A 17,104-nucleotide genomic window follows, 5' to 3' on the forward strand; every position below is an offset into this window, starting at 1 on the left:
CAGTGAAGTGAAAACGAATGTGACTATGTCTGTACGTTTACCAGACGTGCCAGTAGGGAGTCGGTGGATAACAGTGCGCTTAATCCAGATGCGCAGCCCTTTGTCCCCAATCCTGAAATGGAACCCGAGTGTCTGCCACAAGAGACAGCACACCTGCACATGCAGGAAGAAGCGGCTCCAATTCCTGGACACATGGGCAGAGCCGTATCTACTCGCACAGGAGACTTATGATGCAGCACTGGAGACAGGGGATTTGGACATACAGGAAGGCGACGCCCCCACTCCGGAGGGGGACGACCATCAAGACTCAGCTCAAGCCTCGGATGATGAACCTGACGTGCAACCTGTGAATACATGACATTTACATGTAGTCATTTAGCAGACGCTCTTATCCAGAGGGACTTACAGTAAGTACAGGGACATTCTCCAGAGGGAAGTAGGGTGAAGTGCCTTGCCCAAGGACACAAAGTCATTTGGCACGGCCGGGAATCGATCCGGCAACCTTCTGATTACTAGCCCGATTCCCCAACCGCTCAGCCACCTGACTTCCTGGATACCCGCCCACAGAGAGAGCGGTGTCTGTCAAGGATGCTGACATATGAGCAACTGGATAAGCCATCTGTGGTGGGAGCAGGCATGAGAAATTTGCAGATGAACTATGACCTTCCATCAGTTCACACCTTGTGGCGTCCCTGGACTTGGATGGACGTAAAAGTACGAAGGTGAATGAAGAAGCACCCATGCACACACACAAGACTAAATGAAAAACACAAGAAATGGGAAAACAAATGTTTTTCTATGTGTAGATGTTCAGTGTGTTGTTCAATGTGTCGCCCATTAAGTGCCTTAGTGCCCTAAAGTGGACAGGGAGTTGTCAGCCTACAGGACGAGCATTTTGACGTGTCAGAAACTGGAGAACGATAGATGATTTGTGTATAATTTGGGCCTTACTGCCCTTGAGTGGGGAATAAGAGCGGTGATCAACTCACCTCCACTTGAAAGGGAACATGTGTTATGAGGTATTATCTAGAAAGTAACTAAATGTTGTGAACATTTTAACTTGAGAGGGAGAGCACGGTCCTTGTTTTTAGTTGTGTGGTGGATCCAGGTTGATTATAGACAAACGTTCGGTGGGATCCCTTCTATCAATATATTAAACAAAGCCTTTTGATTAACTGAATTGCACAAGATTGGTAATTGAACAAATCAAATGAATCATTGGAACCTTGAACTCAAAACCAAAATTCCAAGTATCAATGAACAGTTTGAGGAACATCCCAGTGACTAATGTGCGGTTATGCCGCCACCTTGTGTTAAAGATAAGAAACAACAATTTTCCAGACAGACGCTTCTTGGGTTGTGTCGCCTATTGCTAGTTTGTTCTTTGAGGTAGAAGTCTGGTCATCCTGAACCATAAACCTGGCGTATACGCTCAGGCCTGTTATAAAGACATGCATTATATCATATTTAATCAACAAATACTTTTAAATCCAGCATATTACATCACCTTCAGAAGTCCATGAGCTGAAACCCAGTGGTTTAATGAACGTTTAATTACTTTAAATACCAATAAATAACATGGCATGGTCTATTTATTTTGATTTATTTTCTGTTCTGACCATGACTGTAAAAGTTCAGTTTATAGCCAATAGATGGCATCAACCCCTTTGTAATGTACTGTATGTCTACTATGTTTGTGCTTCTGTCTTTTAAAGTAGAAACCAGGTGAAAGCATGATTAAGGCAATACATTTCATGTTAATTATTAGTAACAACAGGCAATGTATAAAAAGGTGACCAAAATACATTGAAGCTCTATTCAAAACAACATAAACGTGACCAAAATACATTGAAGCTCTTTTCAAAACAACACTGTCCCTTTAAATGCACAATCAAACAGCAAACAAGCACTTTGGTTTAATATCAAATTCGTGCAGTATTTAAATGACTGAGACTTGAGAATATTGCAGAAGATATCTGACGTAGAGCTTGTTCACAATCTTATAAATTTAAGTCTTCATGCAGCCCATGCTGGTAAAATATACTGTTTGAACGTTACATTCTCAGTCTTATTACATGTAAATATAACTGAATATATTTCTCAACACTTCAACAATGTATGTCTTCTTGCATTCTCTATAGATAGCATTTGGTTGATGAGTGAAATATTTTGAAATATGACAATTTTAATGGATTGAGTCCACTTTCCTAAATATCAGCATTTTCATGTAGAATCTAAAGGTGGCTGGTGTGGTCAATTTGGTTGCAAAATAAAGGAACAAGTTAATCATTTGTGCTTTCATATTTATAAAGGGTTATTCCATCTCCTTTCTCCATCTTTGTCCTCTTTTGGGGTCCTCAGTTCTGGTTGTTTGAGGTTTCTATGTTTTTTTCCATGTTGAAATTGACCCTCTTTGACCTGCAGACTCCTGGCAAAGTGTGATGTCCAGTCTCTGTCAAACACAGCCTTAACCTGCTCCACGATACCGGGCCCTCTGTCCTCCAGACTCTGTGAGGGCCTAATCACCAGCCCTGCTCCCGCATTATAGACAAACTCTCTCCCCACCCAGTCGTGATTCCCTGGAGAAAGACAGGTCACATTCCTCAGATGGATCACAATCAGATGAATCAATGAACGGCAAATGATCAAAGCAAGTTGACAAACTGCCCTGAAGGAAATCAATGAGTTGACCGATCGATGATATCTTCTTACCGATGTACACTGCACTGTCGGTCACCATGTACTTGTTGTGGTTGAGCACTTGTTGAACGCCATCCATCCACTCCCGTTTGCTAAAGAACTTCTGCGAAATGTAACGGTACCGGTTAAAGGTTAAAGGACAAAAGCTGAAGATGTTTGTAACAAAATGGAACCCTCTGTAACCAACATGGAACCCATCGTTATTCTGACCCCCTCCGTCATACAGTACCACTATGTGAGGGGACGGAATTATGGGATGGATATAGATCAATGGTAAAGCATTAGACTGTACATCAAGGTTCTAATCCCCCTTGAACAATGCTTGGATAAAAGTACCTGCTAACAGAATACATTATAATTACCACTGTAATGACATGCCTGTTGTAAGGGAGCGTCTGATTACCCACCACCTCTAGAGAACAATTTGACAGCTCCATACACAGTGACTTGAGGGAAGTCACAAAGTTGAATGTGAGTGGGTGGGTCTCCTTCCAGAAGCTGATCAACATGCGAACTCTGACCCCCCTCAGGACCACGGCCTCTCGGATCATCTCGTCGAAGGCGGACCAGTATCTGAGGAGAGGGAAGATGGGGAAAAAAGGATGTTCAGAACGAAAAATAATGATCTCGAACCAATAACTGCTTTTTAAGTCATAGGCAGCTTTATGTTTCGATACATCTTGAGCATCTTGAGAAATGCTTCTGCTGAAGGGTGGAGAGCAGAGTATCACCTTGTGATTACAGTCCCTCGGTAGGTTCTGTTAAGCAGTGGAAGGTAATCAGTTATGGATATGTAGATAAAGCTTTTGGCATCCCGGATGACTTCATTAATGGCGTCTACATCTTTGGTTCTGTCTTTTGGACAAAAGGGTTCAGGTGAAGCCTAAGAGAAAGAAAAACATGATTACATAGAGATCCAGAATGACTAAGCATTTAATGTGCTTTTGATTGATTTCTAAAGTTAATTAGACTGTTGACTCTTCTCCAACTTCTCAGAGTTTCATAGCTCTGATTAAAAACATCCATTTGACATCCTTTGACAAAATCCCTTAATTGAACGATGCACTGTTAACCAAATCTTTCGAATCAAGTTTGAGTTCACAATTAACTTCCAAAACATTCTCCCCTATACATATTTAATGAAGTCTGGGACTTTGGAACGTGGAGGAAGAGGCCAAGATGAGAAGAGTCGTTTCCAGAAACATGCATCACTGTCAGACGCAAGCCAAACCAGCAAGAAACAAGAGTTTGCCAACAGTGAATCACAGTAGGGCAGACAACGTCATTAATTCCTATAGGATGATAAATGTCTCCAACATCTCTGATAAACATCTGGTCACTAGGCAGATAGATTAATTACTGTCAAGTTAGACTGTGACAGTCCGACTCGAGAAGTACTTCAGCGTAACCTTCACACGATTAACAACCTTAGACAAGTGTGTCTTGTTAATTGATGATGCAATATATTTTGAGTGTCTCATAATTGTGTATGGGACTTTCTCCATCCAGACTGAATGTTGTTGCAGTTAATTGTTGCATGTAGTTGCAAGTGGCTTGCAGCAGATTTTAGCGGATCAGAGTCTCCGAAAACAAACGGGAACGTGCGACATACATGTGACGAACACGCTTTAAGCGTGCTCCAACCGTCACTCACAGACACGTAAGCGGTGGCGTCCGACTGGTTGAGGGTGAGGGCGAGGGGGCTGTTCTTGCCGTAGAGGGCTGTGACTCTCTTGGACCAGATGGAAGGGATGTAGTCTCTGTACTGGAGCTGCCAGTAGAAGGAGAAGACCCGGTGGAGGTCCAGAGCCAGGCAGCTGCAGTTATAGATGATCACTCCCAGCTCCTTCCTCTGTGGGGGGAGAAGAAGAAGAAGAAGAGCGCAGGAGGAAGTACAGAGGAACGTTGGGGTTAGGTGGCTGAGCGGTTGGGGAATCGGGGCCAGTAATCAGAAGGTTGCCGGTTCGATTCCTGGCCGTGGCAAATGACGTTGCGTCCTTGGGCAAGGCACTTCGCCCTACTTGCCTCGGGGGGAATGTCCCTGTGCTTACTGTAAGTCGCTCTGGATAAGAGCGTCTGTTAAATGACTGAGCGTAACAGTCGTGTGTGAGGAAGGAGGAGGTCTGTGAGGACAGGCTGCTGATTGGCTGCTTTGTTGATGGGGAAACTAGTCAGACCAGAAATAAGGACTTTGAGGGTGTTTAGGAAGGAGAATGAAAATGGTGGTGAGGTTGATTGCAGGCGAAATGCACTGTAAGCTAAAAGAATAATGTATAAAAAAAAAAAAGAAGCGTCTCTGAGGAGTTTTTCGGAAATAGGATTTCTTTGATTTAATGTTTCTTGGTTCTGTTTGCTCGGCAGGTGACCAAGAACCAGTCATGTCCAGAACTATTCACATAACAAAAAGTGTTTCCATTCCAATGTGTGTGTGTGTCTCTGTGTGTCTCTGTGTGTCTACTGTTGCCTCCCATTGTGTGGTGATTACACTCAACAGTACATTCACCAACAGGGCTGCACTGAAGCATGAAAAGTGCTAGGTAATCACTTTCAACAACAGTATGCTAATAGCCTATGGTACCTTGGACAGTTACTCTCCAATCCAGTTTGAATTCCATCCAAATGTCAAGTGAAATGCTGCTTGTCTATATTTGGTGTGCTGCACCCTTGGTCTCCTATCTGTACTGGTCAGAGTAAACATTGACTAGAAAGGTAATGTTGTATTACCTTGATAAGCCTATATCTGGTCAAATCCACTGATTGAACAATTCTAAAATATTAAGACTTTAAAAGAGTATGCGTTTATAAAAGCAACACTTTAGATCAGCAACGCTTTCCGACGGAATCATTTGAATCCCCATTCATCACAGAATCAACCAATTCCTCAGTCACTGAAAACAAGTTTTGAAACGTTGTTTCGGAGAAACCTCTCCTCGTTTCCGGGTACCTTTGACAGCGCCCTCCAGTCCATGCCTGCGCTCCCGATGTACACGTGCTTCCTGTCCACGACCCAGAACGACGAGTGCAGCCCCCCTCTGGTCAGGGCTGTCATGTTCACAAAGCGAACCTCCGCTTCTGCGGGGCAGGACACAGTCAGACAGGCCTTGGGCAGGAGGGACAGGCAGACAAGCAGCCTTGCAGGCAGACAAGCAGGCGGGACAGGCAGACAAGCAGACTTGCAGGCAGACAAGCAGGCGGGACAGGCAGACAAGCAACCTTGCAGGCAGACAAGCAGCCTTGCAGGCAGGCTGTAACGTTTGACAGGAAGCCGAAGCAGTGTCGGAAAGCGTTTGCAAATTTCACAATGTTTGACCTTGTGGGGAGGTTTGGCGAAGAAATGAGATGGATGAGATCGTGCCGGGCAGTGCGATGGAGGATGTTGGCTGCATGAGGTTTGTCTGTTTGCTTCGAAATTGAAAGGTAAACAAAGGTATACGATGCATTGTATCAGGCAGTATTCTATGAAGGATGGAGTATGCTCTAATTACAAATCATGTTTTATTCATAAAGAAAAAAAATGTTTTTTTATATTTTTTCTTGACTCCTAATGGGATGATTTGAATGTATTTGCAGTTTATGAAGGACAGTGGAAGTGAAGTGCTTTTCTGTGCATTGCTGAAAAGGTACATTGAGAATCCCTCACCATGCTTGGCCATTGCCCTCAACTCAGTATTGTCTGTCAGGCTACTGGCGACCTTCAGCTGAACTCCACGTGACCTCAGATTGACCAGCCTCTGGAACAACAACTGGCCCTGAAGAGGAAAGCAAGGGCCATATATTAGCAATGTTGCGCTTTTTTGCGCAGTAAAAATCCTTCTCACCCAAGGACTGTTATGACAGATCATCTACTGTGTGAAATATTGTTAGCTGCACTCCATGAATGGTGAATTGGACTTTCTTTTCAGAGTTTGGCACTGTAGAAAATTACTTTTTTAGGATATAAACGAGTGTCTTATTCTGTACCTCCGAGGCAGTGTTGGGCCATGTCTCCTGGTCCCAGGAGTTGAGGTCCCAGACAGGGGAAACCACCTCCACAGAGCGCTTGGTCCGGTCCAACAGGCTGTTAAGCCCTGACGTCAAGGGCACATGGGTCATACCATTCATAGAAAGGGGGAGGTCTTCTGGAATATTCTCCACAAGGGTGATACTGATGAAAGATTGCAGTTTTAGAATCAGGATTTTCCATGTCACCGTTGAGTGAGTTGATCAAATTAGTTTGGAGAGAAACGTGTTTGTCTTACAACGCCCCAGACTTACAGACTACACACTGAACACTTATCGTTTTGTAAAGCGAGCCCATTTGGGCCTCCTAACCCGATCTCGTGTACCTTCTCGGATGTTACCCTGCACTTTCCCTGGTGTTACCGGGTGTTACCCTGCACTCTCTGTCCGACCTCGCCCGACCCCCTGGCGATGACGTCATCGCTCGGGTGGAGGGACCTCCTCACCTGCAGTCTCGGCCACAGTTCTCCTCCGTGATGCCGTCCTCCTCGTCCCCCAACAGGTCCACCGCCGAGAAGATCAACGCCAGCAGGACGGCCAAGCAGCACAGCAGGGCGAAGACGGCGACACACTTCTGCTGCGACTGCAAGACGGAGGTGAAACAGCGGCAGTTTGAACAAACGGTGATCAGTTTGTCTCGCACAACAGAACTGGGTCGTGGAACGCAACCCTCCGCCGAAGTCATCAAACGCAACTCTGAATGCTCTGCTGCGAAAGGCTACGAACGAACACCAACACCAAGGGTTGGTGAACGTGACTGATTAGCTGACGGTCGATACATTATTTTGTTGCTGGTCTGGAACAGCAGGGCCGTTGACCCATTCGATTGTGACACCCAGCGGATGCTATTGATTAGGACTCAGGGATGTCCTGATTGATCCATCATCAAGATCCTCGTCGGACCAGGTCCTCTCTGATCGGGCAGCTAATCCTGGATACTTCCCCATGGACCAGTGCTCACAGATAGCCGAGAAGGATTCACGAATCCTACCTCATGGCAAGCAGTGCAGGGCAGGTGAGGTGGAACGTTCTGCAACTGAAGGCAAATTGATTCACAGCGCACCTCCATGAGACCGAGCAGAGAATGGCTCCTCAGTGTGTATGTGTGTGCTGTGGTTTGCGCATCACTGCCATGTTCAAACGCACCCATGCTGAGAGGGTTCAGTAAACCAGCTTCTGTTTGTGGGAATTCGTTTTTCAGCACAAGTAAGTGTGTGGGTGGACGTGTGTGTGTGTTTTGGTAGGTTTAGGTAATTGGAACGACTGTAGGTTTGAATGGAGGGAGATGCCTGTTAAACGTCAATGTGTTCAATGGTTCAAATGCAAAGCGTTGCCATCAACGGTAAACTTTGAGAATCTCGATTTTCTTGTTTTGTAAAAGTGCCGACCGGCAGTTCTATTTTTGCTTACGTTAACAGTTCTCTGCCATCTCATTCTCTTCACTGTTTGGCCCTTTGGCACACGTGTTGACAACTATGTCAGCATGCGCTGTGTGTGTCTATGTATCACATTATTTATTCTCTTTTCCGCCGGATTTTGTGCATCCATCATAAACAGTTCTCGCTGGCTTGTCTTCGGGGCGTTAAGGAGAGGGAGCCCTATTATGAACTGGAGCCGAGGAAAATCTGACAGTTACTGTAGGGGGAAGAAAAGACCAAGAGACTCAGCACAGCGTCCACACATCATGTCCGCAGGGGTCGGGATCCGTTTTTCTCTGCTCTGGCCTGCCAGAGCGTCCCCAATTCACAGCATGGCAAACGGGCGGAGGACAGGTATACAGGTGGATGACGCATGGGAGGTTGGGGGGCCGGGGGGCACAGGTTGGTGGGTGGTGGTGAGTATGAGAGGTTTGTCCGAGAAGACCAAAGAAAAGAAACTACCTGTCCTGCGATCGTGTTATTATTCCCCCGCCTATCCCCCACCCACCTGCACACTGTCTCTGGAGACCGACCATTACAACTTCGAACAGCACAACAAAACTAATGAGAAATGCCCTCAGGACCTTCCTTTCGGAGAGGACGCTCTGCATGGGGAGAAGGTTTGTCCCCCTCAGAGAACCATGGTCGAATCAATTCCAGCTTCCCATCCTGCCCTCTCCTCCGCTCAACGTTGTCTGTCTCCAGCCGTTCCGGTGTCTGGATGCACTTCCCTATCCCCAGCTGGAGCCCACAGACACGCTCCTGCCTACGCTTCGTTTAGCCGAGTCAAGGACCCCGGCAACGTTTTGACTGTGTCGGTGCTCGCCGGGGGGATAACGTCCACAGCAAACACACAGCGTCTCAGTCACACGCGGCCGGAAGAATGAGAGGATTTGCTCGGGTTAGTCGGGCGTAGAGCTTGGAATTGGAAACCATTTTTCACGTCACTCAAATTTACCATTCTACTATGGGGTCGCTCCTGGCCCATTCAGAGATTTCATGTATGTGGTATTACTGGAATACAATTTATAGGACATGCGAAAAATCTTAGTCAGATGGTAGTTTTGCAGCCCAGATGTGACCAAACAGACACATTAGACACTGTCCCATTAGAAATCAAAGCAAGAAGCAAAGTCTTAGATATTACAGATGAACAAAATAGAGACTTAGAGAGCCAAAGAGGAAGATCGAGAGGAATGGTGTACAACTCACCTTCATAGGCTCATTTGTCACTGGCCCCGCCATGTCAGTCGTAGTCCGTTAAAACTTCAGGATCGTGGGAAAAACTACAGTTCAATCACACCTGTCTACATGGCACGTTGCCCCTGTGACCACAGCGGCCAGTCTTCACTCTGTACCACTCCCCTCCTTACGGAGCCACGCTGGTCCGAGCGGTGTGTGCGTCGTGTGTGGTGTGTGTGGAGCGTGCCGCAGCCCCAGGTCTGCTGCACGCCCTGACATGGCCCCTCCAGTGCCCCTCTCTGTGCGTGAGGGCGTGTGTGTGTGTGTGAGTGAGAGACAGAGAGAGAGAGAGAGAGAGAGAGAGAGAGAGAGAGAGAGAGAGAGAGAGAGAGAGAGAGAGAGAGAGAGAGAGAGAGAGAGACAGAGACAGAGAGACAGAGAGAGAGAGAGAGAGAGAGAGAGAGAGAGAGAGAGAGAGAGAGAGTGAGATCTTGTGCTCGCTCTCCTCCGTTCCCTCTCAGATAAAGGGAGAGAAAGTCAGTGCCCTACCCCTTCTGACCAAACATCCAATGCAATTCTCACTCAGACTCATGAGTCCTCCCTCCCCTCCCTCGTCCTCTCCTCCTCCTCCTCTCCTCATCCCCCATCCCCCTTTCCTCCTCAACCCTCCCGTCCCATCCCTTCTCTCCTTTTCATCCTCCCTCCTTCCCTTCCCTTCCCTCCCCTCCCTCCTCCTCTCCTCATTTTCCTCTCCTCGTCCTCCTCTCCTCATCCCCCTCCCCTCATCCCCCTCCCCCGGCCCCCCTTTCCCCCTCACCCTTCCCCTCCCTTCCTATCCCTTCTCTCCTTTTCATCCTCCCTCCTCTTCCTCTTCCTCCTCTTCTTCCTCCTCCTCCTCCTCCCCAGCCACCCTCCCTCTCCAGTATTTTACCTGACTGCTGAAGCAAAATTCAACTGGCAGAGAGAAAATGGACTTGGCTAAGTGTGCTCAGGAGAAATCCTTAAACAGTGTCTCCCCGGGCGAGGGAGGCACAGAAGCAGTTGCAGACAGAAACCGCAAAACGTTTTCTATATTCAAATACATCTCCATTAATCTATCATCTACAACAAGATTCATTTTGAATCACGAGTCATTTTGAAGGATATGCTGTGAACATTTCAGAGTATAGATATATATATTTTGAATCATGATTCATTTTGAATCATTCATTTCAGAGTATAGACCAGCATATGGAGACTTGTAAGCCACACACCTTAAAACAAACCAAGACTGTGTATACATTATAAATAACACTCAAGGTACAGGCACAAATACTGTGCGTACTGCACACACACACACACACACACCAACACACATGCAGACATGTGCACTTTACTCAATGCCTCGCATCAAGCCAAGAATAGCTCTCATTCGATACAGAAAGCCTGTTCAAATATGTGGACAAAAACATAACTGCACAGTGTGCTTACATTTCGTTTTCTCTGTTGTCATTTTAAAAATGAATAATGAATTACTTCAATCATTTCACACTCAAGCATGCACTAAACTCCAGCACTTCATCTCTACCACTCAGGTGCGTTTGGGGGTTGATTGCAGGAATACTTGGCATGGTCTAGCACTACTGAGGAACACATGCAGGAAACCGCAGGAGAAGGATAGTGCTGAATGGGGACCCATGGGGAGATAAAAAGGAGGGAGGAAGAGCAGGAAGAGGAGGTGTGGCCAGAGAGGGGTGTTCAAGTTCAGCTGAAGTGAAACTTCCAGGGCTTTATGGTAGCGTTACAGTGGGAGTACCTTAGGTGACCCCCTCGCTCCCATCTTAACTCCGCCTACTTCCTGTGAGGTGGCTGCTGATAAGAAACTAAAAACGTAATGTAACAGTTGCAGTGAGACTCTACGATGTTACATCACCTGGGAACATTATGCAATTTACCCGGCACCAATTATATATTACAGTAAATGTAATTTTAAAAAGGGACTGTGAGCCTCAAGAGGTTCAGAGGCACACTGCACATCATTTCAAGGATGAGGTATGTGTTTTCATGTAAATCAACCGTTTGTTTACATTATTGTACCTTGCACCTAAGCCTTGTTATAACTGAGGCTGAGAGGGCTGAGTGCCTGGTGGGGAGGACGGGGCTCCCACTGGGACAAAGTCACAGAGGGAGAGAGAGAGAGAGAGAGAGAGAGAGAGAGAGAGAGAGAGACAGAGAGAGAGAGAGAGAGAGGAGAGAGAGAGAGAGAGAGAGAGAGAGAGAGAGAGAGAGGAGGGAGGCAGAGGGGGGAGGAGGGGAAAGTGAGAGAGAGGGTGGGAGAGAGAGGGGGGGGAGGGAAGACAGAGAGAGAGAGAGAGGTGCCCTCTAGATGTCATCCTGTTGAAGAGAGAGAGAGAGACAGACAGAGAGAGATTCAGAGGGTAGACAGTAGGGGCAGAGTCATATCCCGAGGGGAAGGTGAATGTTGCCAAAGGACCACGCACACACGTGGGAGCGACACACACAAATGCACACCACACACACTTTGATGTGCAGAGGCAGCAGACAGTAGTGACTAACAAGACTGTACACTCCCCCTCTCTCCCTCTCCCATCGTCATCAGGACAGAGGACAGGTCTGATGGTCAAGAGTTGACATCCCAACTAAGGCCAAAGTTCTCATGTCCATGTAGAGGTGGGCCATCAGAACTACAACTCCCAAAGGCACTTTATACTTGAGGGAGAGGCTGTTAAACAGTGTGGACACTGCAACACGTGAAGGGCGATTGGTTGTCGACCTTTAGTTACACCTACGCAACCACCTTTATTTCGTCTCAATCCGACCTGACAGCAACATCCCCCTTCCTGAGTCCCCTGAGGTGATATGCAGCAGTTGCTCACAGTGGTTTCCTGTTCTGGAGTTACATCATTACAGTGGCTTCAGCCCCAGCCACTGTAACCTCCTCCTCTCCTCCTCTCTCTAATTCTCCATCAGGGACATCATTATCTGTGTGTGTATGGCCCCGCGCTCACCCACAAGAGACTGATTAAAACTACACCTGCCAAGAAGAGGCCACCGGGGTAGGCAAACTGCCTGCAAACGCACAGTGGCCACTTCTCGAACCGTAAACACACCCGGTGTACGTGTGGCGTTTCTCTCGCGGTCACACGAGGAGCCTCGCATCGACTCCAACGGAGAACCAATGGCGTGCCCCTGCTAGGTTTTTCTTCGGAGCGTAAACTTGTCCGCTCTGTCCCCGGGCCTAGCGGTGTCCCTGCTGCGCCGGGGGTGTCATGTGACAGGCCTCTCTCCGTACATCTCTGAAGGGTATCCACACGCTGCGGCTGCAGGGGGCTGATGCAGGGATTCAGATACACCTGGAGTTTCACCTTCACACCTCTGACTTGCCGAGTCGCCCTCACAGGAAGCTGCGTTCACACTCACGCTGAGGGTCGCGTCCGCGCGCGCGCGAGAGAGAGGGCCGGGGCGAAGCCGTCGCCGTGGGATGCTGGCAACGTGACAACCGCGAGAGGGCATACGGAGGGAGGGGGCCTGACGGTGAGGAATGAGGCCGAATTGGTGCAGACGGGAAGTTGTGAGAGAGAGAGGTCCGAATGGAGACGAATGGAGAGAGCTGCTCCACAAAGCTGGGCTGGTGAGACTCTGGTCCAGAGCTGCTCGCTGATGTTCTGGGTTGGATCCGGTCGAGCCTTACCAAGGAAATATCCTCTAATGGAGAAAACTAAAAGGCTGAACTTTGCAGAATATATTCTCGATCGCACCAATTAATTCTGATTTGGGATCATTCGCAGGAGCCAATTAACACAGCCCCAAACTATCTTGCGAAACGAATACATCTCCCCAGATTTCTGGTATAAATGTGTTGGTTCTGTTGAAGATTGGGGGTTTATGCATATGTTTTATTAGAGGAGTGTGCGTGTGTGTGTGTGTGTGTGTGTGTGTGTGTGTGTAACTAGGTACTTTTAAGGACAGCCTGGCCAGCACAACAACCACATCCCTCCTGCTCTCATGTGAGATTCCACTGCAGGTCACACACACACACACACACACACACACGTACACACACGTTCACATGCACACAGAGCGGGGGGGTTCAAAGTACTCCTCTACACACCCAACCATGAAATATTTAGAGACGAGTTCATCTCAAAAGCCGCCCGTCCAATAAAAGCATGCTTGGAGCATGGAGACATCTGCACTGTGAGGCCGTTCAGAACAAAGCATAACATCACAGTAGCTTAACCTATCAGGATCCCAAGATTCAGCATTCAAAACATGACATCACCGTAGCTTAACCTATCAGGATCCCAAGATTCAGCATACAACACCAGGCATGTAGCCCACATTTCTCTTGAGCCGATGCATCCATAAAAAGTGGGAGGAGTTTCAAAGTTTAGCAGAGAACAATAAGCAGGAAGCAAGACAGAGAATGAGGGGGGGGGGGGGGGGTGCCAGTAATCAATTCTCATTGGATGCAGCAAAGCACACATCCCATGCTGCAATTCTCCAGAGGCTAGTGCTGCCGGCATGCTAAATGAACAGGCTGTGAATGGATGACGCTAACACGCTAAGTGAACAGGCTGTGAATGGATGACGCTAACACGCTAAGTGAACAGGATGTGAACGGATGAAAAATAATGGGTTGTCCATGAACAACGCTAGTGCGGTCCTAAATCTAATATGAACACAGCAGAACTGCGTTGGTGGATTGCTTCTGTTGGTTTCCAGACACACATCGCAAGTTAGAGTTGGAAAAAGAAAATACCATGCATCCACAGAAGTATAACTGATAGGAAACCACTTGATTTGATTAAAACTTCAGGGCTTGATTATACAGCCATATATGAGATCAACCCGGATTCCTTTCTAACTGAAGACATTATGGACCAATAGTACCAAAATATGTTTGTACATCAAACAAATCTAATTAGTGTGTAGGCAATGTGAAGGCCTAGTCTGTTCCAATACAGAAGCTAATTTAAATAAAATCTTATAAAGCAATAAACAAAAGCTTTCAGCTTGTTTCTATAGGACAAGGAGAACATGCCCCATTCATCCCAGCCTCTATCCCAGCCTCTGTCCTAGCCCCTGTCCCAGCCTCTATCCCGGCCTCTATCCCAGCCTCTGTCCCAGCCTCTATCCCAGCCTCTGTCCCAGCCTCTATCCCAGCCTCTGTCCCAGCCTTTATCCCAGCCTCTGTCCCAGTCTCTGTCCCAGCCTCTGTCCCAGCTTCTGTCCCAGCCTCTATCCCAGCCTCTGTCCTAGCTTCTTTCCCAGCCTCTGTCCCAGCCTCTGTCCCAGCCTCTGTCCCAGCCTCTGTCCCAGCCTCTATCACCACTCTTTCCTCAGAGTGCAGGTTTGAGGAGCGTTCAGGAGACTCACCTGTTCCCTACGCCGTGACCATATGGTTGCAGGGTGGTCCTGTGCGGTGGTGTAGACGGTGTTCCCCAGGCGACCAACGGAGGAGAGGGTGACTGGGCGAATGTCACCAAGCCCCTTCAGCCGAGAACCTTCCGGGGGGCCCATAGCTGGCCTGGGTCCCCAAACAGCACCCACACGGACAGACACACACACGGAGGAGGAAAATATCCTGAAGAAACTGTCTATCTGATTTTGATCTCTCTCTCTCTCTCTCTCTCTCTGTTTCTCGCTCTCTTTCTCTCTGTTTATCTCTCTCGCTAATAAACACTCTCCTCTCTTCTCTTCTAACTCCTGCCAGTCTCTGGATGTCGGGACACACCCAGTCTGGTGAGCCCACAGCTTTACAACCCAGTCTCCACCCCCCTCCCCAACCCAGTCCACCCCCCCCCCCCCAACCCAGTCCACCCCCCCCCCCCCAACCCAGTCTCCAGCCCCCCTACCCTGTCCTGAGCTCCAGCAGCGCTATGCTCTCCCCCATGCAGTGGTTAGGGTATCCCAGGCATGGAGGGTGGGACGGTGGGGCGTGGGGGGGAGCGTGGGGGTGAGGGGGGAAGGGGGGGGCGGGACACTGTGAAGAGTGGGCGGTGGCGCAACAGGGGAGAGCTGCTGCTGCTGCTGCAGCGGAGGAGTGGGAGAGAGGGAAGTATGAAGTGCACTGACTGCTGCTCGCACACTCACACACACACCCACGCACTGACTCACACACACACACACACACACCCATGCACTGACTGCTGCTTGCACACTCACACACACACCCACGCACTGACTCACACACACACACGTACACAAACACAACATACTGTGTGTAGGCAAGCCTACTGGCGCAAGCACAATAAAACATTTCAGCCAGTAGTCATTTAGTTCTCCGAGAATTGGCCAGAGTCTGGTTATTTATTAGTGTGACACAACTGTTATACTCTCAATGTCCTCGGTTAGCCTTAACAAAACTCCCAAATGGCAGATTGTCAGAAAATAGCAAATAGCACAGTGTCCAAATAGCAGCATGAATGTACAGCGAGCACATGATCTTTTGTTGTGACTATGTGTTTGAGTGTGTGTTTGTGTGTGTGTGTGTGTGGTGCATAAACACTGCTGCGGCAGAAAATAAATGAAAACATTGACGAGGCCTTGAACAATTTATGTCACCTCTATGGGACTTTGCCTGGGGCAGTAGAATAGATTTTGCAATGACGATTCTGATTTACTACGCTAACTTTTCTACCATCATGCCATCAATACCACATAACTAACTTGACTTTAATGGGTGAAATCTCTCTTGTCTTTGGGTATACTCAACCTTATCTTAAGAAAAGGAGGGGTACATTTTAACAAACATGTTACCTCTACTTCTCCATACTCAGGAGTAACCATACTAATTCATCTGTAGTATGTGTCCTGAAACGCTTTTGTGCACTGCATACTAATTACTCCGTCCCTCCGACAGTCTGCTTGCATTTTCAAACTGCCAACCGAGCACTTTCAACCTGTTCTCCGAAGCCTCCCAGTGACCAAAAACAAGACATGTCCATCGATAGCCGATATAGGCTATGTTAATGACCCTGCGGCACTCCCATGAACCCTCCTGTCACGTCTTGGTTAGCGCGAAAAAGAAAATGTGCTTCATTATCATCATCGAACTTGCGATGACACATCAGTCAAGTTATGAGAGTTTGTCATTATCGTGCCGTAGTAATGATTAATATTTAATTACGGATTCGAAACACCCCAAATAAAGTGGGATCTCGTTTGCGAACCACATTCTATTGCTTTCAACCAATTTAACTTGTGCACCTCTAATACCAAAGAGGACTAGACGGTCGCACTGGGCTCTGAATATTTCATTACCGTGTCAATTCACCGGGGACTTCGACTGAGCGCAGACCAATGCCAAGCAACTCCTCCAAACAGCTGCATTCTCCCACACCGAGTCTGGAAGGCAGGCAGGCTGGGATGCGCATCAACAGACACAGGGGAGCCAGCCCAGAGTAAGGGATTAAGGAAGTGGAGCAGAATATCTCAGGGCACACAATTAACAGTAACAGCTAACAGTGGAGGCCTTGCAGCTTCCCAGAGCCATTGTGTTCATTGTGGCTCGTCTTCTTCTGCGACTGGAGGGAGACAGGGGATGGTTGAGGTGGCGTGGGGGGGCTGCGGGCTGAGGGAGGAGGACTTAGTAGGGGGAGAACGAACGCAAGAATCGGGAGGCACTGATGCCTGGAGAACTTTCCAGTGGAAGTGGGTTGACTGAAATCTTAAAAAGCCAATCACACAAGCCTTAACAAAAGAAAAAAACTATCGAAGCACATCTGTGAATTCATAGGAACAAAGCCTGTTCAGTTGATTATCATGCGTTTTATTAGAAATTAGACATACTCAATGTTCGG

General features: G+C 47.8%; 1 protein-coding gene across 1 annotated transcript; it reads right to left on the reverse strand.

The window, feature by feature from the left end:
- Positions 1-2,123: 2,123 nt before the first annotated feature.
- pld5 (phospholipase D family member 5) lies at positions 2,124-14,822 on the reverse strand. Its single transcript, XM_084685733.1, has 10 exons — positions 14,679-14,822; positions 7,146-7,282; positions 6,661-6,844; positions 6,341-6,449; positions 5,645-5,772; positions 4,355-4,552; positions 3,432-3,583; positions 3,108-3,273; positions 2,713-2,803; positions 2,124-2,579 (listed from the first exon to the last, which is right to left on the reverse strand). The coding sequence occupies exons 1-10, from the start codon at positions 14,820-14,822 to the stop codon at positions 2,305-2,307; spliced, it is 1,584 nt and encodes a 527-aa protein (XP_084541859.1). The 3' UTR covers positions 2,124-2,304.
- Between the last annotated feature and the right edge of the window lie 2,282 nt (positions 14,823-17,104).

The sequence above is a fragment of the Hypomesus nipponensis genome, chromosome 21 (assembly GCF_054491055.1).
Source record: "Hypomesus nipponensis isolate SF chromosome 21, ASM5449105v1, whole genome shotgun sequence".
In the NCBI taxonomy this organism is placed as follows: Eukaryota; Metazoa; Chordata; class Actinopteri; order Osmeriformes; family Osmeridae; genus Hypomesus; species Hypomesus nipponensis.